Source organism: Gobio gobio (genome assembly GCF_949357685.1).
Source record: "Gobio gobio genome assembly, chromosome: 14".
NCBI classification, from domain to species: domain Eukaryota; kingdom Metazoa; phylum Chordata; class Actinopteri; order Cypriniformes; family Gobionidae; genus Gobio; species Gobio gobio.
Genome location: NC_137107.1, coordinates 43,900,606 through 43,925,315, shown reverse-complemented (window position 1 = coordinate 43,925,315; position 24,710 = coordinate 43,900,606). Strand labels below are relative to the sequence as shown.

At 38.3% G+C, this 24,710-nt stretch overlaps 1 protein-coding gene across 1 annotated transcript; it reads right to left on the bottom strand.

Moving 5' to 3' along the window:
- Positions 1-1,115: 1,115 nt before the first annotated feature.
- On the bottom strand, positions 1,116-10,047 carry psmd5 (proteasome 26S subunit, non-ATPase 5; the record flags this gene model as incomplete). Its single annotated transcript, XM_079836026.1, has 10 exons — positions 1,116-2,025; positions 3,050-3,190; positions 3,287-3,396; positions 4,811-5,002; positions 6,358-6,500; positions 6,604-6,713; positions 7,076-7,204; positions 7,313-7,426; positions 9,148-9,292; positions 9,872-10,047. 10 exons carry the CDS (start codon positions 10,045-10,047, stop codon positions 1,768-1,770), a joined length of 1,518 nt encoding a protein of 505 aa, XP_079692152.1. The 3' UTR covers positions 1,116-1,767.
- Positions 10,048-24,710: the final 14,663 nt, after the last annotated feature.

Below are 24,710 nucleotides of genomic sequence, written 5' to 3'. Positions count from 1 at the left end.
TGGAGCAGTTATATGATGGATAGATGCACTTTTATGGACTTCAAAAACGAACCATCGAGTCAATGCCATTATAAAGCTTGGATTAGCCAGGACTTTTTTAATATAACTCTGAGTGTGTTCGTCTGAAAGAAAAATGTCATATACACCTAGGATGACTAAATCATGGGCTAATTTTCATTTTTGGGTGAACTATCCCTTTAAGATAGATTTTGAGAGTATGTCGGGTAATACTGATATTTGATACGTTTTCCCACTGAAGTGAACTGGAAGAACCAGCCTTCATCTCAACGGCAGCTGTTTTTTTTATTTTATTTAAGCGTTGTCTCAGGAACAGTTGGAGCAGGTGAGTGTTGAAGGAGTAACTGAATTTACACCTTCACTTTTACCTGGCCAATCAAACACTCTGCATTCGGACCGTATGCATTGCTCAGACTGTTCTAGAAAATAGCAGGATATTGTTTTCATGATCACTGATTGAGATCCACCCTCAGCTCTTCTCAAATCACTGGAAAGCTTTGAAATGGAACATTCCCATCTTCCAGAGTGCCACTTCCCTGTACACGTCACCAATGTGCCTCTAAAGAGATTGTATGATTTTATGAATGTGTGAAAGAATACCTTTTTGGTTTGTATTTGTAATGTTATTTTGTACATTTACCTCTGTGAGGCTGTAAAAATTGCATGTGTGTGCAACACCAGTAAAACTCAACCCTGAATCCTTGATCCTCTGCATCTTTTAAGCCGTCTTCAGTCACATCTGGCGGATAAATGCGTATTCTTTAACAGTGGAGCTCAAGCTAGTTTTATCACTTCATAATAACTCAATATTGCTCTCTTCTGGGTTGAATGGTAGATTGGCCAAAGCACATACTTCATTTTGGAGTCCAAAACGGACATGAATGATTGCTCAAACATGTGTCTTTTTGAAAAGAGTTGTTCTATTACGTTTCGAAGCAATCAAACTTACAATTTGCATTTGGAGGACGATAAAACGCTCCACAAACAAAAAAACCTCCGTCAGAATAAATCCTTGTATAAATGCCTAATATTGTGGAGGCAAGTTTGTGTTTAAAACAACAAAAATTATCAACACCACCAAACTTTGAAATGTTTTTGAAATTCTTTTATGCTCACCAAGGCTGCATCTATTTGAAAAACTACAGTAAAAACAGTACAATTGTGAAATATTACAATTTTTAAGACCTGTTTTCTATGTGAATATATGATCACATGTAATGTATTCATGTGATCAAAGCTGCATTTTCAGCATCATTACCCCAGTCATCAGTGTCACATGATCCTTCAGAAATCATTCTAATATGAGGATTTGCTGCTCAAGAAACATTTATGATTATAATCAATGTCGAAAACAGTTTTTGTGGAGACCATGATACATTTTTTTCAGGATTTTTGAAGTTCACAAAAACAGCATTTATTAGAAATAGAATCTTTTGCAACATTATAAATGTCATTACTGTCAGTGTATTGCACCCTTGCTGAATACTAGTATATAAAAATACATACATCAAAACATATCAGCAATAAACCACTCAAATGTTCTTTTTATTGGCACAACAAATTACAATCCAAACTAAATTCAACATCTAGAAGTATAAAGAGTTGAACAGCTGTGTGTGTTAAGTGCTCTATGAGAAGCTGCTAAGAGCTTTTGGTCACATTTTATCTGCTCTCGACAAACAAACCTTTGACATTAGGGAAAAAAATGTTACTCTTACTGAAGTATGAAAGTGTGTGTGTGTGTGTGTGTCAGTCGGCTCCCTCTGTGGTGACTGTAGACACGGCAGTGAGGTAATAGGGTCCCTCGTTCAGGTAGGTTCTTAGCTTCAAGTAATTGTGTGCTCCAAAGATCTGCTGAGCGCTCGAGGAGCTCAACAACGCCCCCACCAGCTCAAACTTACAATCCTTGACTTCTTTTCCCGTCCCCACAGAGCGATCCATCACCCACTCCACGAATCCTGGCGTGTCCATCATCAGCTGCTGACCCCACGGCTGACAGCCGATGGCCTGAACGCAAAACAGTGGGGAGAACAACGTAAGCATGCATTTCAAGAGATCACCACACACACACACACACACACACACACTAAAGGTGAGATCTGTTGCTGGCAGTCTGGGAGGTCTTGAAAACGGTGATGTGAAGTTGGACCCTTTCTGCTGTACTTTAGCACACATGAAGTGGATTAGGTGCAATATTTGTCAAACACGCAGATATTTTCATGTAGCAACAGACACACTTTTCATGGTTGGCATGCTTAAAGCTGCCATGAAATCTAATTTGACAAGCCTTGTTTATGGAATATTGTAGTGTTTATTATAAATGACTTATCCATGCACATCTTTTTTTTATTCATGTACCCTCATAGTCTTTAATCAAAAAAATGTTCCCTCCCTCTTGCAGTGACATCTCTTCTCCGATGGCGTTAGGCCGGGGAAACCTGTCACTCACATGAGATCCACCAATAGCAAACCACAACCATCCAATCTATTCCCCATGGACAAAATCAAATCCCGCCCTACATTTGTTCTTGTTCGTGAAGTCGTTTCACTCAGATATTCATCACAATAGGGAAGAAAAGACTAGAGCAACTTCCACTTAAAGGTGCAGTGTGTACATTTTAGCAACATCTAGCGGTGAGGTTGCGAATTGCACCACTCCCCGTCCCTTTTGAAGCACATAGAGAAGCTACGGTGGCCAACACAGGACAAAGATGACATTGTCTGAGACAGCAGAGAGTAGTTAGCACTCTGTAGAGCAGTTTGTCCATTTAGGGCTACTGTAGAAACATGGCGGCCCAAAATAGATCAATGACTTGAGAGTGAGTAAATCATGAGCTAATTTTCATTTTTGGGTGAACTATCCCTTTAATTAAGTAAAAAAGCACTTCATGCACAAAGTCACAGCTTTAATTATACACAAAGGGGGAGGGGCTTCAGATTCCGATGTTGAATGACAAAAAAGAACCTTTTACAATGTATACACTACACAGTTGAGTATATAGTACATAGTGCGTCATTTGGAACAACTCACCGTGAAGATTCGTAGTGCGCTGCAGTGGAGCTCTGGGAAGGGCTGCGTGCTTATGTTCCGTATCATCGCCATCGGCTGAGAGCTCAGACAGTTAAACCACGACTCGGTCAACAGCAACAGGTCATCCGTCTGCTGCTCCACCTACACAAACCACAAATATTTCAGACCAAAATGCTTCGCAGGAACACTTGAACACAAATCCTGCTCCTACGAGGAAACACACCCACACACACTTACAGGTAACGTGAGCAGCTGCGCCAGAGCCTCCAAACATCTGACTCGGAGTTCAGTGGCTCCTTCGAAAGCCACTTTACTGATTCTCTTCAACACCGATATGAACTTCTCACCTGTGATAGACAACACGTCACTGTTACTAGTAGGGCTGGGTATCAGTGCAGATTTACAGATTCTGATTCGCAAACTTTACATTTATGCATTTAGCAGACACTTTTATCCAAAGCTACTCAAGTCAATTCTGATTCGGTTTAATTCAATTCTAAAGAGTTTATGTCCCTTTCACTTACATATGAAAGCAATTTTCTCTTAGATAACACTTAATTACAGTGGCAAGAAAAAGTATGTGAACCACCAGAATCTGTGAAAATGTGAATAATTTGAACTAAATAAGAGAGATCATACAAAATACATGTTTTTTTTTATTTAGTGCTGTCCTGGATAAAATATTTTACATAATATCTTTTTTTTTTAGTTTATTTAGTTTTTGTTTGATGGTTGTTCTTGAGTCTCTTGTTTGTCCTGAGCAGTTAAACTGACCAGCGTTCTTCAGAAAAATCCTCCAGGTCCTGCACATCCTTCAGTTTTCCAGCATCTTTTGCACATTTGAATCCTCTCCAGCAGAGACTGTGTAATTTTGAGATCCATCTTTTCACACTGAGGACAAATGAGGGACTCAAACACAACTACTTGTACAATGTACAACTTGTACAATTTACCTTGATCTTCAAATTCAGTAAGTTTTCACCCCCCAGCTCTAATGCGTCATGTTTCCTTCTGAAGCTTCAGTGAACTTTGAACCGTTTTTCAATAGTTGTTTTTGAGTCCCTCAATAACTTCAGTGTGAAAAGATGGACCTCGAAATCATACAGTCTCTGCTGGAGAGGGTTCAAATGTGCAAAAGATGCTGGAAAACTGAAGAATGTGCAGGACCTGGAGGATTTTTCTGAAGAACATTGGTCAGTTTAACTGCTCAGGACAAACAAGAGACTCAAGAACAAGCATCACACAACAACAAAAAACAGCCGTGGGTCATCAGGGAACGACACACAGGATTGAGAATCAATGGTTCATAAACTTTTGAACAGGGTTATTTCAATAAATTCAGCTGTTTTTTTTGTCTTGTGGACTATATGTAAACATTTTTTATGTCAAATATCTTATTCAGGACAGTACTAAATAAAAAAAACATGCTCATTGGGTCAGCAGGGTCAGACAAAAACAGGTGGTGAAGAAAAAAACATGTTAACAGCAAAATAATTAAGAATTAAGGTGAAGAATTAAGTGTGAAACCATCTTTAGTCGCCAGCGCCACCATTTTCTAGAACTGCAAACTACCTGGAGTCTTCAGAAGTGCAAGGTGTCAGGATCTCGGAGACTTAAGTTAGGTAAAGAATCCTAAAAAACGACCCCCACTTAATAAGAATCACAAGCTGAAGTGGCTCATTTTGTAACTTATTGTGTGATCTGAAACATAACCATGACTCGCTTTGAATGGCTCTTCTGTGGATGCGTTCACTAACGCACCTGTTTTATGCAGGACCTGTTTACCCTCCACGGTACCGCCGAGCACTCCAAGCGTGTCCAGGGCAACAGGAGTCAGTGTGGGGTCAAGGTTCATCGCCGTGGAGAAGACTACCTCAAGGAATACTGGGTACTTCTCGCAGACCTGCTGAGGGCTATCCATGATCGCCAGATTGCCAAAGAACTTCACCAGCCCTAAAACAAAAACAATAATAAAACATGTGCATATTCTTCTTTTTCTTAGGTTTTATTATTATTATTATTTATACAGTAATCACTGAAAAAAGTTAAATATAAATGTCTGAACATAAATTGTTTATTTTAGTGCTGTCAAATAGATTAATCGTGATTAATCACATCTAACATAAATGTTTGTGTTTATATAATTATGTGCGTGATATATATATATATATATATACACACACACCAATCAGGCATTACATTATGACCTAATATTGTGTTGGTCCTCCATTTGCTGCCAAAACAGCCCTGACCCGTCGAGGCATGGATTCCACTAGACCCTGAAGGTGTGCTGTGATCTCTGGCACCAAGATGTTAGCAACAGATCCTTTAAGTCCTGTAAGTTGCGAGGTGGGGCCTTCATGGATTGGACTTGTTTGTTCAGCACATCCCACAGATGCTCGATTGGATTGAGATCTGGGGAATTTGGAGGCAAGTCAACACCTCAAACTCGTGCTCCTCAAACCATTCCTGAACCATTTTTGCTTTGTGTCAGGGCGCATTATCTGCTGAAAGAGCCACAGCCACCAGGGAATACCGTTTCCATGAAAGGGTATATATGGTCTGTAACAATGCTTAGGTGGGTGGTACGTGTCAAAGTAACATCCACATGGATGGCAGGACCCAAGGACCCCGAACTGCCTCCGCCGGCTTGCCTTCTTCCCGTAGTGCATCCTGGTGCCATGTGTTCTCCAGGTAAGCGACGCACACACACCCGGGCATCCACGTGTTGTAAAAGAAAACATGATTCGGCAGTGGACAGGGGTCATGGGCACCCTGACTGGTCTGCAGCTATGCAGCCCCAAAATACATAATTTTATAATAAATATTTAAATATTACACTGTTTAAATCCTTATATTATTAGAAATGTTATGTAAATTGCTGAATATAAATGGTCTATATTTAAAATGCTGTAAAATATGTAAATAATAATGTAATCTTTTTGCATTTACAGTAAATAAACTACAAAAAACTTACAATTTACATACCATTTCTAATAATATTAGGATTTAATAATGATGAATAATATTTAAAAAAAATGCATTTATAACATGTTTGCAAAAACACAAACAATATTAATAATAACAACAACAAAATTTTAAATTTTTACTGGTCAAATTCCATGACATTTCCAATGATTACTCTATAAGGATTTATAAATAAATAGTTACGTTTTCAGCAATCTGAATATAAACAATCATGGCTTCTTAAGATTTATAGACCTGGAAATCAAATAAAAATTCCCGGATTATTCCAGGTTTTTCCACAGCTGTCTGAATTAGACGATCACATTCACACACACACACACCTGGAAGGTAAAGGCTTGAGAAGGCGTCGGATTCTGCGGAGATTATCATGTTGGAGATTTTATCCATGATGCCTTGCTGTGCCAGATACTGACGGCCATGTTGACTCTGAGCCAGATTGGTCACCATCTCTATAGCAGTTACTCTGGAAAGAGAAAAGAGATATATTTATATTTGCAGGCAGGCATACATGTGTCTTATATTGCATTGTGTGTGTGTGTGTGTGTGTGTGTGTGTGTGATCATTACCTGACCAAAACATCATCTCCGGTCAGTTCCTCCAGCAGCTGTGAGATTAAACTGCTGTTGGCGCAGTAACCCAGAGACACTGGAGACACCGTGGACACTTCCACGATCAACTGGACACACATTTACACAATTAAAGGAATAGTTCACCCTCAAATGAAAATTCGGTCATCATTTACTCTCCCTCAACTTGTTCAAAACCTATAAGAGTTTCTTCTGCTGAACAGAAAACAAGATATTTTAAAGAATGTTGGTAACCAGACAGTGGATGGTCCCCATTGACTTCCATAGGATTTGTTTCCTACTATGGAAGTCAATGGGGACAAATCAACTGTCTGGTTACCAACATTCTTTAAAATATCTTCTTTTGTGTTCAGCAGAAGAAACTCATACAGGTTTTGAACAAGTTTGAACTACTCCTTTAAGCTCAAATCTCTCATAAAGTTCCCTCCTTCATCCGTCGATTACCACGCACCTCATAAACTCTGTATCTGATGATGTCACTGGTGAGCATCACATCCTTGAGCTTGTTCAGCAAATCAGATCGGAACAAAGCATCAAGCCCCGCCTTCGTGTTGCTGAGTTTACTAAGGGCAGCTATCGCCTAACAAAAACAAAAGAAACACAAATAAAGGGACAAAAACCCACTTCAACATAATGTTTTGACTGTTTTCTTTTTGCTGTTGAGATGTTGCATTGCGGGTCTCAGTACCTGTTTGGCCACAGCGATGCGTTCAGCGCTGATGCACTGAATCACATCACACAGGATTTCTGCGCTGTTCAGCATCTGGGTCACTCCATCAGCTTGACCAGCCACACGGCCGATCTGTGGACACAGACACACAACGGATGGATGAATGAAATGAAAGAGTAAACCTGTATATTAGAGGGCAGCAGTAAAAATCCCATTCATTTACCCCACAGGGGAATTGATTCTGAATAATAACTTTTAAAGACAGACTGTGAGCTATGAGCTTGTTAATCAATGGTTTATGCCTTTGTGGAAAACATCAGCTTGCATTTTGTCAACTTATTTTTTAAATATTAGAGTTTAACAGCAGAGTTCCTGGTGAAAAATGACATAACCCATGATTTTGCAATACCGCAAATAACAATACCCTTCATTTTCTCCATAGGGAAACTGATTTTTAACAATAATCGATGCTATTTGCTTCCATTGAAGCTAGCATCATTTTGTGTTTAACAGTGGAATTCATGGTGAAAAACTACATTACCCATGATGAAAATTCCACCAATCAGAAAGTTGCGACAAGCAAAACGCATCAAAAGAGCTCTTTAGATCCAGCAAATGACATAATTGAGGCGGTCTCCTTACTCTCTCAAAATATATTGATATGCATATTTTGCAATAAACTTAAAATATATTGTTTTAATACATCAATATCAATATATTAAATATATCAATTATGCTGTTTACAATGCTTCATGAGACTGTAGTTATTTCCCTTGTTCCCAGTGTTGGGTGTAATTAATTACCAAGTAATCTAATATGTAATTTAATTACTTTTCCCATGATAAAGTAAAGTAATGGATTACTCTTCATTTTCTGTAAATCGCATTAAATACTTTAAAGAATATAAAACAATAGTGGATTTAACATCAAAATTGAATGTTAAAATGTATGTTTTTAATGTCCCCTTCTCCCTTTACACACAGCCGGAGTGAAGGAGTGCAGTGGGCGGAGCTAAAGAGACACACACACACACACACACACACACACACACACACACACACACACACACACACACACACACACACACACACACACACACACACACACACACACACACACACACACACACACACACACACACACACACACACACACACACACACACACACACACACACACACACACACACACACACACACACACGTGGCATTATCCCTTCCTGGATAACTTTAGCTTCACTATACGTTCGTGTTTTCAACACAAACCGACAAAACACAGACATTTGATGCCGTTTCACTCACCGCTTGCGGTTTCGACTCGTGACCGGGAACAAACACACACACTTGCACAACTCCGGAAAAACAAACTGCATCAATGTTTCCTTAACGCTGGGTTATTTGGGAAACTGAACAAGATTATCTTTCCTTCAACCAGAAACACACTCTTCTTTAGTGACATTGTTGATTTCGTGGTCTAAAAACAAAGCACTGGCGACAGCTTTTGTAACCTCTTCCTGGAGAAGCGCCCATACAAGGAATTCCACCCATTTTGACGTAACACATGGCCACACTCGAAAAAAACTTTCTGAAACTTGTTTGAATCTGGAAGGAGTGTATTTGGCATAGAAATACTCATTATGGTTATACGTCCAACTAATTTTTTTTTAAATGTTGGCCATGTTTAGCATGAGAATCCAACTCTTAAACAGTGTAAATAAGTCAGAATGCATGGAATAGCATTAGACCCGCCCTTTAAGACTTTTTTAAAACACCTATGAGAAAAATGAATGGGGAAAGGCAGCTAAAAAAGTGAGTGTGACCTATTGCACTGTGTTGCGGACCTGTGCCACTGACCTGTGTGAGGGTGAGCACTTTGACCGTGTCGTCCGGATGGTTCAGTCCACTCTGGAGCGCCGTCTTGTAGTTCTGAACCAGCTGGACGGGTTCTAAAGCCTGCAGAACACGGCTCAGGATTTCCACACACACCTCGATCTGCTCTCTGCACCCAAAACAGTCCGAATTTAGTTTTACATGACATTTTCTGGACATAATTTTGAGTAATAATATATGGATTATAAGTACATTTTATTTTTTTGATTCAACACATGCAGATCTACAGTAAATGTAAACGTTGCTTCAAGTTTTGTGGCATTTAAAAATAATTTGAACATTTTATTTCAATCCTTAAAGCGGCTAAAATCTAATTAAGTTGCAATATTATGTAGACTTCATGATCCATTACTTAATATATATGTGTGTGTGTGTGTGTTAGTATTTGTCTGTCTGTCTTTGTGTATGTATGTAATTATATATGTGTATGTATATGTGTGTGTGTATGTATGTATGTATGTATGTATGTATGTATGTATGTATGTATGTATGTGTGTGTGTATGTGTATATGTGTATATGTGTATATGTGTATATGTGTATATGTGTATATATATATATATATATATATATATATATATATATATATATATATATATATAGAACGACTCAGACTGTTCATTTATATAGGTATTAGTGTGCAGTCAGTAGCTTTATTGTGCCTGTTGACTCAGCACTATCAATACTCACTTGTCATTTGTGTTTAAAAGCGCGAATATGATCTCCAGTCGGGCTCCAGACACCGCCTGCCTTAAACCGCTCACGGGCGTCGATAAAACGGCCGTCCGGAGGCTCTTGAGCTCCTCGATAGGGTCTTCTGATGCACAGATTTCATTCAGCAGACTCTGTATAGGCGCCGCCATCATGCTCAAATGTTTGCGTCACATGACCGAGGGGGCGGGAAACATGATCCTGTGCTCATTTGCATAACGTTTTTCGCAGGACTGGCAATCTGAAGGAGATATAAATCCTTACAAAATGACCGTAATATAATATAATATAATATAATATAATATAATATAATATAATATAATATAATATAATATAATATTTTCCCCCTTCACATTTTAAAGTAGTGTTAACTGGTATTTTAGGCGGAAACCACGGATAACATGACAGCCGTGTAAAGGATGGACGATTTGTAAATGCACGTTAAAGTACGTTAGTTTGTCATGGAACGTTAAACCAACTCCATGTAAAGGTGTGTTTCTAGTTGTTAATGTTTTTTACACATTAAGTTTTTGATACGTTCATATTTGTGGAGTCACGTGCCAGTTCCCACAGGTGGGCGTTCAGGTCAAATCTATGGTTCAGGTAACGTATAAACCAGGGCCGTGCAGAGAGTTCTTCAGAGGCAGGGGCTCAAATGTAAAAAAGGGGCAATATGTAAATATATATATATATTAGGGGTGTAACGGTACACAAAACTGACGGTTCGGTACGTACCTCGGTTTTGAAGTCACGGTTTGCTACGGATTCGGTACAGCAGTTTTACAAAATTGCTTTTTATTAATTTTTATTCAACAGTGGTTTAATGAAAAAAAAATTTGTGTCTGTCCTTAAATTAATTCAGTTATAACTAAAAGTTTCTTAAAGATAATGCTGTAAACTATATAGGGAGCCCTTACATATTGCTATTAAAGATTAACAACAGAGCCCAAACTATTAGCCTAAATTCATTTGCTATTTATTTTTAGATATAAAAATCAACACTCATAAGCTTCACATAAGGCAGTTTTTGCATTAATATCTAAATCAAATTTTTTTTTTTTCTCCAATTCGTTGTTGAAATATAATCATTTAGTGGCTGTAATTTTCATGACAGGTTTATTTAAACATACATTAAATAAACAAGACATCACTAACAGGCTAAGTGGAATATAATGAATATATATAGGCTAATATAATGAATATATAGGCTAATATAGTGCATGTATTCAGTGAAAGAGTTAATCTCTCTAGTGAACTCACAGCTGTGGACACTGAATGACTTCTGAGGTAAATGTGATTCTACATGACATTTTTTGTTTACAAGCTGTTTTATTGTCTTTCCGCGGTTGAAACACCGATGGAGCGATTACACAACATATGATACGTTTCAATAAGTTGTAATGTATCCTCAACATACCTTTAGATATTCATTTCTTTAGGAAGAGATGATCGCGTTCACTCGCGCGCTGCCGCTTGAAGTTGAACTGATACGCGTCTCTCTGTCACGTCACATAATAGAGCGTTAAAAAGGCATTTATCGTTTGAATTTCGTGATAAAATGGACTGAATACTTAATATGTTCGTGTGGGAACTCGGATTTAAGTGTGTTCCGCGCTTTAAACAAGCCGACTGTTAACTGTTATAGATTGCATTCATAACCGTTCTGTACACGCACGCACCGTACCGAAAGCCCGAAACGTTAGTTCGTCTGTCCATGTAATTTTCAACCGATTTATGAATAAGAACAGAAAATTACCGCTCCACTTCACATGAATTTGAACTTGCTTTGCCAGATCACGATTGGTTGGTGTATATACATGACAAACGCGCATTGGTGAATTGTGTAATACTTTAAAATATATAATATATAGATTTGTAATTAAATCAACACATTAGCTCTGATTATGGATGAAAAAAAAATATTGGTTTACTTTTTTTTCCCGCGAGGCCACATACTCTCTGAAAGGACCATATTTGGCTCGAGAGCCGCTTCCGAACAGAGGAAAATCAGCTGTCAATCAAAACGCACGCAACCCATAGCAACGCGTTATGGCAATGCCTCAACAGAAATTGTCCGACTTTTGAGCCGTTCGTTACTATTGTATACATTGTCATCAATGTCATGTTATAATAATCACATTTATTTAGTTTTATTGACCACGATATTATCATTGATATTTGTCTGAGAGGGGCACTTTTGATTCATTTTGAAAAAGGGCAGGGGCTCGAGCACCCAAAGCCCCCCCCTCTGCACGTGCCTGGTATAAACGCTCTGTATTTTATTATACTGTATACAAATGTGTTTGTACATCTACACAGCTTTTATTCGTTTTCTTTACTGGCGTCTGTGAAGTGTCTTCGTACCTTATTTTCAATATAAACACCATCTCCAGCACTAAATATGAGTTTGATTGTGAGGAGACTCTGCATGTCCGTTTACCGGCCGCTAGATGACGCCATTGGGGCTTGTTTTCTATCCTTTATTTTCATTAATTGATCATAATTAACTGCGGGTTTCCACTCTTTGTGTCAGCAAATGTACCTTACTGTGATGGTAAGTGATAATACCATGGTGCTTTCATATATATACTATGGGACTGATTGGTTTCCATATTTATATACCACATTATTGCCATAGACCATGTCAAAAAAATGTATACACCTACAAAAAGCACCATATAGTATAATCTGGAACCATACAGTGTTAGTGTTGTGAAAGCTCTAATAAAAGTTTATTTATAGTTGATTAAGCTGGTTTCCGATAGCAGAACATCATCATATGTTGCTGGTGTTGGGACTGGAGTGTGTGTGTGTGAATGTGTTTGTTTTTCCTTTGGCAGTGTGTATTTGTGTGTCTCTTTCACATTAGTGTTTGTGGACTCTGTGAATGTGTGCGCTGGCTATTGAGCAGTAATCCCTGTTAGGCAGTGGGAATGTAGGCGGAGTGCCAGTGGATAACTTCAGGGATCATTCCGGATTATTCCACACTGGCAACTCCATTTAATGCCAGCCGTGCAAGTGCCCATCCGAGAAAATGTCTTAAGATGCCCATATATACACATACACTACCGTTCAAAAGGTTTGGGCACTGTAAGATTTTTTTTATGTTTTTGAAAGAAGTCTCTTCTGCTCACCAAGGCTGCTTTATTTGATCAAAAATACAGTAAAACAGTGAAATATTAGTCCAATTTAAAATAACTGCTTTCTATGTAAATATATATTAAAATGTAATTTATTCCTGTGATAAAAAGCTGAATTTTCAGCATCATTACTCCAGTCTAGATGATTGAACATCTAGATGTAGATTTAGATAGAGAGAGAGATAGACAGACATACAGATAGATAGATAGGTGTTGGTCATTGTGTAAGAGTTTTTAACACATTTCTATATGGTTTCTAGATTATTATGGGTTGTGATTAGGTGATTCCTTACTGACCCGAGTCAAAGATTGACCTCTGAGTGCTGTAGCAGCAGAGAGGCTTGCCGTGTGTGTCCATACAAGCTGTATTTGTGCGTCTGCATGTGACCTCCTGACTGAGCATTAATTATGGGTGGGATACTCCTGTTTACACACACGGATCAAACCATCTCAACCGTGTTTGTGGAAGAGACTTAAATCAATGGCCTTACTGATGAGCTTCACTCTCAGCCTTTACAAAGAGTCTGTATGTCCACCATCAAAGCGCATTCAGTGGAGCTTTCCGTCTTTTTCTGTCCTCATGCATTCTTGTAGAATATAGAAATCCTTTTTTCTTTCGACGCCCGTGTGTTAAAACTTCAGCTGCTTGTGTGTGATTTCACTATCAGAGGATCACACAGGAGAAAGTACACATACACACCCATATAAACACACAAACACATTCAGAACACACACACACACACACACACACACACACACACACACACACACACACACACACACACACACACACACACACACACACACACACACACACACACACACACACACACACACACACACACACACACAAATAGTTCTGCCTAAATAGACCTTCACTTCTGAGAGTGTTTCAGAGCAGGTCATCAATAGCCTCCCTGTTCCTCTGAGGTAAAATGAGATCCTACACACACAGATACACACCAGTTTAACCTCAATCCAAGAGCAAAAATAAAACAGTAAAGAGACCCACCTTCTTTTCTGAAAGACATTACAGTCCCAGTGACACACACACACACACACACACACATTATGGTAATAGAACTAAAATAGTTGGCATTGTTCACGTCTCATTTCTTTTGGATTACAGCTGTAGCGTCATTTCAGTGTACGGGCATACTATCATTACCATAATGACTCGATTAGGCATTCGTTGATTCGTTTTAACAGTTTTTGGATAGTATATGTTTCACTAAACACACACTAAGTTGTTTAAACTTTAAAATAACAAACCAAATACTTAGTAGGCTGAACAGATGACTTGATGGTGTTACATTTCATCCAAATGTCAGCTTTGTCTCAGACGTTTGTCCTAAAATAATATATATATATAAATTTGTATTCATCAAGGATGCATTCAATTGATCAAAAGAGACATTAAAGACATATATAATGTTACAAACCATTTATATTATTTTAAATAAATACTGTTCTTTTGAACTTTCTATTCATCAAATAATCCCAAAAAAGTATCACGGTTTCCACAAAAATATTTTTTAACATTGATGATAATCATAAATGTTTCTTGAGCAGCAAATCCTCATATTATAATGATTTCTGAAGGATCGTGTGACACTGAAGACTGGAGTAATGATGCTGAAAATTCAGCTTTGATCACAGGAATAAATTACATTTTGAAAGATATTCAAAAAGAAAATAATTATTTTAAATTGTATTAATATTTCACAATATCAACGTTTTCCTGTATATTTGATCATAAACACAGCCTTGGTGAGAAGTATGGAAGCTTGTTTCCACCACAGAATAAAAAAATAAAGGTAATTTCCACAAAAATATGAAGCAGCACAACTTTTTTCAACATTGATAATAATCATAAATTAGGGATGCACCGATGTATCGGCCACCGATATTTATCGGCCGATTTTTGATCAATTTACAACAATCGGCATATCGGCTATAGAATGAGAAAGGCAGATATAACAAACCTATGGATTATTAATGAACTGCGTGAAACACTGAGCTGTGTGTCTGCTGCATAATCCAAGATTGTAATATTCCTGCTGCGCTGCTGTCTGTGTTTTAATGTTTATCTAACTACAAAAGAATAAATCGCTCACTACTCTTGACTTAACGTTTTTTTCCGTTTTTTATATATATAATTTATATGGCCTACTGAATGTTAAAAGGATCCAGTCTATGTTCATTAGAAATGATTTGATAATGCAACCAATAAACTAGCTAGTAGGCTATAAGTTAATGTAATGTTTTTTTTTTTTACTTTGCTGATTTAAAACATGATCAAAACACTCAATTTTAATGACAAAATTTCAAATAAGAGGGCAAGTGACAAATATCGGTATCGGAATCGGTATTGGTCAATAATTGTTTGTTAAAATCGGTATCGGCCCCAATAAATCATATGGGTGCATCCCTATCATAAATGTTTCTTGAGAATCAAATCCTCATATTAGAATGATTGAAGGATCATGTGTCACTGAAGACTGGAGTAATGATGCTGAAAATGCAGCTTGGATCACAGGAATAAATTACATTTGAACATATATTAATATAATATTTCATAATATCACTGTTTTTACTGTATGTTTGATCTAATAAATGCAGCCTTGGTGAGCAGAAAAGAAAAGATCTGATATCAAAATTAAACTTTAGTGTAAATAGGCTAAATCGAGACAATTGTAAGAGTGTTGAGCTCCAAAAATATACATATGATGTGATGATAAATGTTTGAGTTCATATTGACTTTTGATTGTAGACGTTGAGTTGAGATCTGAAGAGTCTTTGTGCTCCGTTTGATCTCATTATTGTCAATGAGAGAGAACTGAGACATTAAGGAGATCTCCCTTGTGATGTTTCTTTCGTATGGGATGTCCTGACATGTTGAAGTGCCCTTAGAGCCTATACACCAGCTTCTCATCTTCCATTTCCTCTCTGTGGAGTCATAGTCGCCCGTTGTGAACCTCTACACAGCACTCGTGTGTGTGTTTGTCGGTCTCTTTTGGGTGGACTCATTTCTTGCTCCGGGACGGGCAGTTATTTTGGGCTCACAGACTGAGGCGCACTGTGTCACGGCTCAATCTGTATTTACGCTTCTCCGATTGGCCCGTTTTATTTGTGTTTCTCTCACTGGTCAGCTTTATTTGTCGATGTTTGACCGGCTGTGTTTTTGTGTTGGTTTGGCATGTTGTGTGAGCTTGATTTGTGTTTCCTGCCGTACGGCGAAGAGAAAAAGTGTCTGCCTATTCGGTTTAACAGGCAATTATTTTTCCCTCCTAAATGAGTTTAGATTCATGAATGTTTATTTGTTCATTCAGATTGATCAAGCACTTGTTGCTGCAGGTTTTGGACCGCGCAGATCAGACAAAATACATTAAATACTGATTAAAAACATGAATTTAATGAATTTAATTAAATGTTTTTAAGAAATAATTCACCCAAAAATATCAATTCTGTCATTATTTACTTACTGTAGTGTCCTTGAACAATACTGATTGATTCAAATGACTCAAATGAATCAAACTTTGATAGATAGATAGATAGATAGATAGATAGATAGATAGATAGATAGATAGATAGATAGATAGATAGATAGATAGATAGATAGACAGATAGACAGATAGATAGATAGATAGATAGATAGATAGATAGATAGATAGATAGATAGATACATAGATACATAGATAGATAGATAGATAGATAGATAGATAGATAGATAGATTTTATGAAGACTATTGATTGATTCAGATGACTCTGTGAGTTTATGTTCTGAACCATTTCTTTGAAATGAACCACCAGAACCATTTGATTCTCTGAAATGAATCACACTTCTATCTGAGAGAGAAGAAACTGTGGTAGATCGATTGACACACTCAGTTCACAATCACACATGTTTTATGTTTCCGATAAAGGGACATATTGATGTCATTGAGTGAATGTGGGTCAGAATATGACCAGATGTTAGAGATTGAGGACAAATAAACGTACACATAGCACTTCACATCTTAGAAATATTTCGCATTAATCAATAGTAGAGGAAACATCAGGTCCACACACACACGCACGAGCACACACACACACACACGCAGTGTTATGTAAGTGAGCACAGTGGCACTTTTCTCTGCAGAGGAGTTTCCCGTCGGTAAACCACACATACATATACACATATATGAAGTGAACGAGTGTTAAGAATAAGAAACACACTCAGTTTTTCACGTGTGTTCGGTCACAGAGAGGAATGACTATAGATCCACATGAAAAGCTTCATTCAATGAGTTTAATGAAAAGAGCAATTCTACATGCCATGAATTAGAAATCAACTGAAAGAAAGCGTCTTAGAAGCAGGCGAAATGCTACCATAGTACATTTTGATTACCATATTCATATACCGTGTTATTTCATTTGTATTATAAGGTACTTCAGTAAATACCACATTATTATCGTGGTGCTTTGTGTGGAACAAATGTAAATCACTTAAATGGTACTGTACGTTACTTCAAAGAGTAATTGGTAATACCATGGTACTTTGATATAGACTTTACCATAATTCTGAACAATTACCATGGCACCTTGTCCAAAAAAACATGGTATTACCTATCAAGGTAGTGTCCAAAGACATGGTATTACTATGGTACCACATCCAAAAAGCTCTGGTAATGCAACGTTACTTCTACCACTACTACTACTCTCTCTCTCTCTCTCTCTCTCTCTCTCTCTCTCTCTCTCTCTCTCTCTCTCTCTCTCTCTCTCTCTGTGGCTGTAGTCTCTCATTAGGGTTTTAAAGGGAAGCGTGTGGTTGTTTCCGTAGCGATGGTCATCTGGAGGCGGGAGTGAGCGGTCAGTAATATAGCAGGAGTACAGAGGAGACATGCATATATATAAACATAATTACTACATACGCACCCAGCAAAATATACATCTCACAGCCTACAATTACGCCTCCCTCCCTCCTTCTATTCAGCTCTGCTCCTCCATTTCTCTCTCAGAGCAGCTGCCAGTGCGTAACAGGAGGGATATTTTCGAGGTTTGATTGAATTTATGAAAGCTGATTCAGTATTTGTGGATTTGTGGGAGGACTAGTTCATTTTGCGGAGTTTATTTTTCCTAGTAACACCTGACACGGTTCGGCCCAAAGACCACAGATAAAAATACAGTAATGCACTAACAAAAATACCGCAAAGCTGCACCATACTGTTACCATGGCTTTTTGAACTCGATCCATCTTAATATTATGGTTTATTTAATGTACCATGGTAATACTATGTTTTTTTTGTGATGTTATTGTTAACTAAAACTAGAACTAAAACTTTAAAATACAAAAATGAGAAATGTGGCCCTGGAAACTTATTGAAATAACATGGGTTTAAACTGGAGTACTAAAATAAATAAAACTGAAATAAAAATTCAAGTTTATATAGAAATATTAAAAAACGAATAGAAATGACAAAAGCACATTTTAAATTTCAAATTACCAAAACTTATACTATAATAGTATATTAATAATGTATAATTAATATGTTTTGCATCACAGTAGTGCCATATTGTCAGGGTTCTGTCACTTCGGTCTAGTTTTTTCTTGGTTTTGTGTCAGAGCCCTGACACTCCTGTGTTTGTCTTGTCTTTGTGTGAGCACATGGCTTGTAATTTGTCTTTGCTAGCCATGTGCTAAGGTGTGTTCGACATCGGCTGCGGCTGGATGTAACCGATCGGCGAGAGTAGCTGCAAACGTAGACGTGAAGTCGGACACTTTCTGCTTCCCGCAGTGACGCTATATTAAGCAGAGCATAAAGTATTACGTGACAATAATGTCTCTGAAACATCCGTGTATTGACAAATATTGCATTTATTTTATCGCGTTGTGTTTGCATACTTTATCACAGCTGAAGTGAAATAAATGCAATATTTGTCAATACACGGATGTTTCAGAGACATTATTGTCATGTAATACTTTATGTGTGTTTGTAAAATGTTCAACATATAAGCCTACACTGACTATCAATGAAGTGGGGTCTACGTTTTTATCAGTTTTATTTTGATAAACATTACAATATAACATTGCGACTACATGAAAGGAGGTTTTACTGTTTTAAAAAACAGATTTATGCGCATTAGTGGAGCTGAAGGAATAAACACGAAACACACGTGATCGCTGTGATGCAGTGAATCTGGCCAATCGTGGAACAGCTGTGTCTTCATCAGAGTCCGTGCAGCCGCTCTGTGCTGCGTTCCACTCACACTTGCGAACTTCCCTAAGCACTTCCCCTCGGGGATTCCGCCATTTTGAAGTGCGTTTCACTTCGTGAAGTGGACAAGGGAAGTTTATATGGACAGACCCTTGCTCCCTCGATTTTTACTTCATATGTACACTTCAGGCAGCTTCATATACCACAATGCAACATGATTGTGACGTCACCGCATATCGCGTTTAATTTACCCCACCACAAACAACTCTATGAACATTTAAAACAACCCAAACACACCTATATACATATAGAATGCTGCATTAAACAATTTTGTAAAGGAAAAAAATAAATAATAAATCAACTCCATAGTGGATTCAGAGTGATCAAGGGCTTTGGACGTTCCTGTTCAGTCGATTGCAAATGTTCCTCCAGTAGTGAGCACTCATGCAACGTAAGCAATGACGCACATCCGAGTGAACGAGACGTAGGGAAGTTAACGAGTGAAGGGCATAAGAAAAATGAACTGGAACGCAGCACTGGAGAAACTGCATCGGCTGTTTTAAGGCCGGGTATACTTGCACACCCCGTCCGCGCACAGCCCAAATTTCGAGACCAGTCCGCGTGGAACAGCGCATGCGCCAGCAGTACAGAAGAGTCCACTAGGTGGCAATACGCACAGTATTGAGCACAGTGTTCAGCTGTCAAAGAAGAGTGTGAAAAGACCGGTTTAAAAACAACACGCTTAAAAAAAAAGAGAACATTTTTGATTCTTCGCTGTTTCTTCCAAACTATGTTGCAATGGTGGATGCACTACAGTTCTTCTCCGATCACGCCCAGCGAATGTCCGGTTGATGACAGGACTCAGTGCTGCCCTCCGATGTCTGGTGGAGCATAGAAAATGTTTTACTGCGCATGTGTCGAACGCTATCATCTGCATAAGCCTTGTTCGACTGCTCTCGAATCGCTCTCGCGGCACTTTGTTGACATATGTCACTGTCACGTGGCGTCGGCGCTGTCTCAAGTCGGACAACATTTCTAACCGGCATGCACTGCTTCAAGTCAGCCGCCGATCGGTCTGCGCATCGTTGTATCAAGTCGAACAAGCCTCTGTGTTTGTCATGTTTGGTGTGAGCACATGGCTTGTCACATGTTTCCTTGTGCCATGTGCTCTCCTGTCCATTGTCTAACCCCGCCCATCTTGTTATCTGATTATTGGTTCATTCGCTCCACCTGTCTTCCGTCGTTACCCTCTTTTGTTTGCTTCCCTATTTATTCTCCTTGTGTTTTCAGTCCTGTGCTGGATCGTCATCATTTGTTACCCGTCGTATGGGCTTAGCTTTGCTTTGTGTTTCCTTGCTCCGAGTCGAGTGTCGAGTGGAGTCTTCCCCCTCTGGGTTGTTTCTGTTTGCCCATTTCTCCACCCCAAACCTGACACATACACTGAACAAAATTATAAACGCAACACTTTTGTTTTTGCCTACATTTTTCATGAGCTGAAGGAACTGTTGCAAGGATCTGTACACAATTCATGGAAGCTGAAAACATCCCAGTTCTTGCATGGCCTGCATACTCACCGGACATGTCACCCATTGAGCACGTTTGGGATGCTCTGGATCGGCGTATATGACAGCGTGTTCCAGTTCCTGCCAATATCCAGCAGCTTCGCACAGCCATTAAAGAGGAGTGGACCAACATTACACAGGCCACAATCAACAACCTGACCAACTCTATGCGAAGGAGATGGTGGTCGCACCAGATACTGACTGGGTTTCGACCCCCCCAATACAGTAAAACGGCACATTTTAGGAGTGGCCTTTTATTGTGGCCAGCCTAAGGCACACCTGTGCAATAATCATGCTGTCTAATTAGCATCTTGATATGCCACACCTGTGAGGTGGATGGATTATCTCGGCAAAGGAGAAGTGCTCACTAACACAGATTTAGACAGATTTGTGAACAATATTTGAGAGAAATAGGCCTTTTGTGTAGAAAAAGTCTTAGATCTTTGGGTTCAGCTCATGAAAAATGGGGGCAAAAACAAAAGTGTTGCGTTTATAATTTTGTTCAGTGTGTATAGCCTATTTTTATTCACCATGCTAATATGAGTTTTTTTGGCAATACTCTGGGTTTTTTAATTGCGTGTATTAAGATAATCCCATGTTGTTGTTGTTATTATTTATTTTTACATAATTCCATGCTTTTTTGTTGAATATGTCCCATAGTAATATTATGTTTTATTTTTGACCATGTACTTTGGTAACACTGTTTTTTTTTTGTATATGTACCATAGTAATCTTTGCTCTTTTTTGTATTGACAGTACAATTTTTTCCTCGACATATTCCTTTGGTAATGCAGTGTGCTTTTTTTTCCTTTTCTTTTTTGTTGAATGTCTGCCATTTAATATTTATACAAAATTTTGCATAATCATGGTACTTTGGAGAGCCATGTAAATACCACATATGAATATGGCAATCATTCAGTACCATAGTATTATCATGTGTCTGATACTATCTCTGCACCATGGTGCTGCTAAAGTGTTTGTTTTATAAGGCTGATGAAAAAAAAGAGTGTTTAGCTGGGGTTTGACAAGGTTAAAAGATTTTTGTGCAAGTGTGTTTTATTATTGTGTGATGATGACCATATTCTACACCGGACTGAACTAATTTTCATAAAATGCATTTACACCTTTTGGCCAGAGGGGGCAGTTAGTACTCACTCTCCCCATTCACATAGTTTTTATTTGATTATTTGTGCTTGTCCTGTGAAAGAAAGATGTGTAGGTGTGTTAGATTACAGCTGTCACCGTGTTGACTGAGGGTGAATGAATCCTCATAGACATAACACATCCTATATTTTTTTTTCTCCAAGCCAGGGATTTCGGAGATTGTGGAACTGTGGGCAAACTGTGGCAACCACAGAGACATCATTCACCTGACTGAGAGAGAGAAAGAGAGACTGAAGGCTGAAGTATTAGAGGAGAAAGAGGAAAAGAGCAGGACACATGCAGGTATGAAGACAGACTGCAACAAGATGTTTAGGACAAATTTACATGTGCAGTTATTATATATTTTGTAGTTACTTTTACAACTAGTTTTGAAAGTCCTGACTTTGTTGCACGCAGCAATAATTTGGGATTGGCCAACCAAAAATCCTTTATTTACCCTCATGTAGTTCAAAATTTGTATTACGGACAAATTCAAAACTCTTCATGCTGCTCTATTCCATACAACAAAGGGATATTGTGACCCAAAATAGCAAAAATCTGCCATAGAAATAGTCAACTTGTATGCTAGGCCTTAAAGGGTTAGTTCACTTTTAAATAAACGTTTGCTGATAATTTACTCACCCCCATGTCATCCAAGATGTCCATGTCTTTCTTTCTACAGTCGAAAAGAAATTAAGCTTTTGGATGAAAACAGTCCAGGGTTTTTCTTCATATAATGGACTTCAATGGGCTCCAAACGGTTCAAGGTGCAAATGACAGTTTCAGTGCAGATTCAAAGGGCTTTAAACGATACCAGACGATGAATAAGGGTCTTATCTAGCGAAACGATCAGTTTCTGCAAGAAACCGAGCAGTATTTATGCTATTATTTTACCAGAGGAACGCGATCGTCTCTGAGCTCCGCCATAACTTCCGGCAAGTGAGGTCAAATTAGATTGTGGTCATAGATGTATACGTAGATGCCTCATTAGCGACTGCACGGATCAGTAGAATGAGGCATCTACTATCGATATATCTATGACCACGATCTAATTTGACCTCGCTTGCCGGAAGTTATGGCGGAGCTCAGAGACGATCGCGTTCGTCTGTTAAGAGGTAAAATAATAGCATAAATACTGCTCGGTTTCTCGCAGAAACTGATCGTTTCGCTAGATAAGACCCTTATTCATCGTCTGGTATCGTTTAAAGCCCTTTGAATCTGCACTGAAACTGTCATTTGGACCTTGAACCGTTTGGAGCCCATTGAAGTCCATTATATGAAGAAAAACCCTGGACTGTTTTCATCCAAAAGCTTAATTTCTTTTCGACTGCAGAAAGAAAGACATGGACATCTTGGATGACATGGGGGTGAGTAAATTATCAGCAAACGTTTATTTAAAAGTGAACTAATCCTTTAAAGGGTTAGTTCACCCAAAAATGAAAATTCTGTCATTAATGACTTACCCTCATGTCGTTCGACACCCGTAAGACCTCCGTTCATCTTCAGAACACAAATGAAGATATTTTAGTTGAAATCTGATGGCTCTGAAAGGCCTCCATTGGCACAATGCACTTTACACTCTCAAGACCCATAAAAGGTACAAAAGACGTCATTACAAAGTCCATCTCACTACAGTGGTTCTACAATAACTATAAAGCGACGAGAATAGTTTTTGCGCGCAAAAAAACCCTAAATAACGAATTATATAGTGATGACCGATTTCAAAACACGGCATCATGAAGCTTCGAAGCGTTATGAATCAGTGAGTCGAATCATGATTCGAATCGCGTGTCAAACTGCTGAAATCACGTGACTTTGGCGATTCAAACCGCTGAATCGACTCACTGATTCATAACTCTTCGAAGCTTCATGATGCTGTGTTTTGAAATCGGTCATCACTATACAAGACGTTATTTAGTTTTTTTTTTTTGCACAAAAACTATTCTCGTCACTTTATAAAGTTATTGCAGAACCACTGTAGTGAGATGGACTTTGTAACGACGTCTTTTGTACCTTTTATGGGTCTTGAGAGTGTAAAGTGCATTGTGCCAATGGAGGCCTTTCAGAGCCATCGGATTTCAACTAAAATATCTTAATTTGTGTTCCGAAGATGAACGGAGGTCTTACGGGTGTCGAACGACATGAGGGTAAGTAATTAATGACAGAATTTTCATTTTTGGGTGAACTAACCCTTTAAGTCTTCTGAAATCATATGATATCTCTGTGTGAGGAACAGGACAAATTTTTCACAATTTAAGTTGATTTAAAGGGTTAGTTCACACAAAAATGAAACTTCTGTCATTAATTACTCACTTTCATGTATTTACAAACCTGTATGACTTTGATTCATCGTCAAAACACAAATTAATATAATTTTGATGAAATGAGAGCTTTCTGTCCCTCCATTAACAGCTACGCAACATTGACCCTTCAAAAAGTTCATAAAGAGATCGTAAAACTAATCCATATGAATTTAGTGGTTTAGTCTAAATTTTCTGAAGGACATGTTTTGCTTTATATGATGAACAGATTTAATTTAGGCTTCCATTCACATATAAACATTCATCTCGCACATTAGTTGTGGTAAATGGAAGCTCAAGCATGTTCGCTTGGCGGGCAAGAACCAATGAGGTTCATTCTCGTGTTACGCATCACGTTTGAGCTTCAGCAAGAACCAATGAGGTTCATTCTCGTGTTACGCATCACGTTTGAGCTTCAGCAAGAACCAATGAGGTTCATTCTCGTGTTACGCATCACGTTTGAGCTTCAGCAAGAA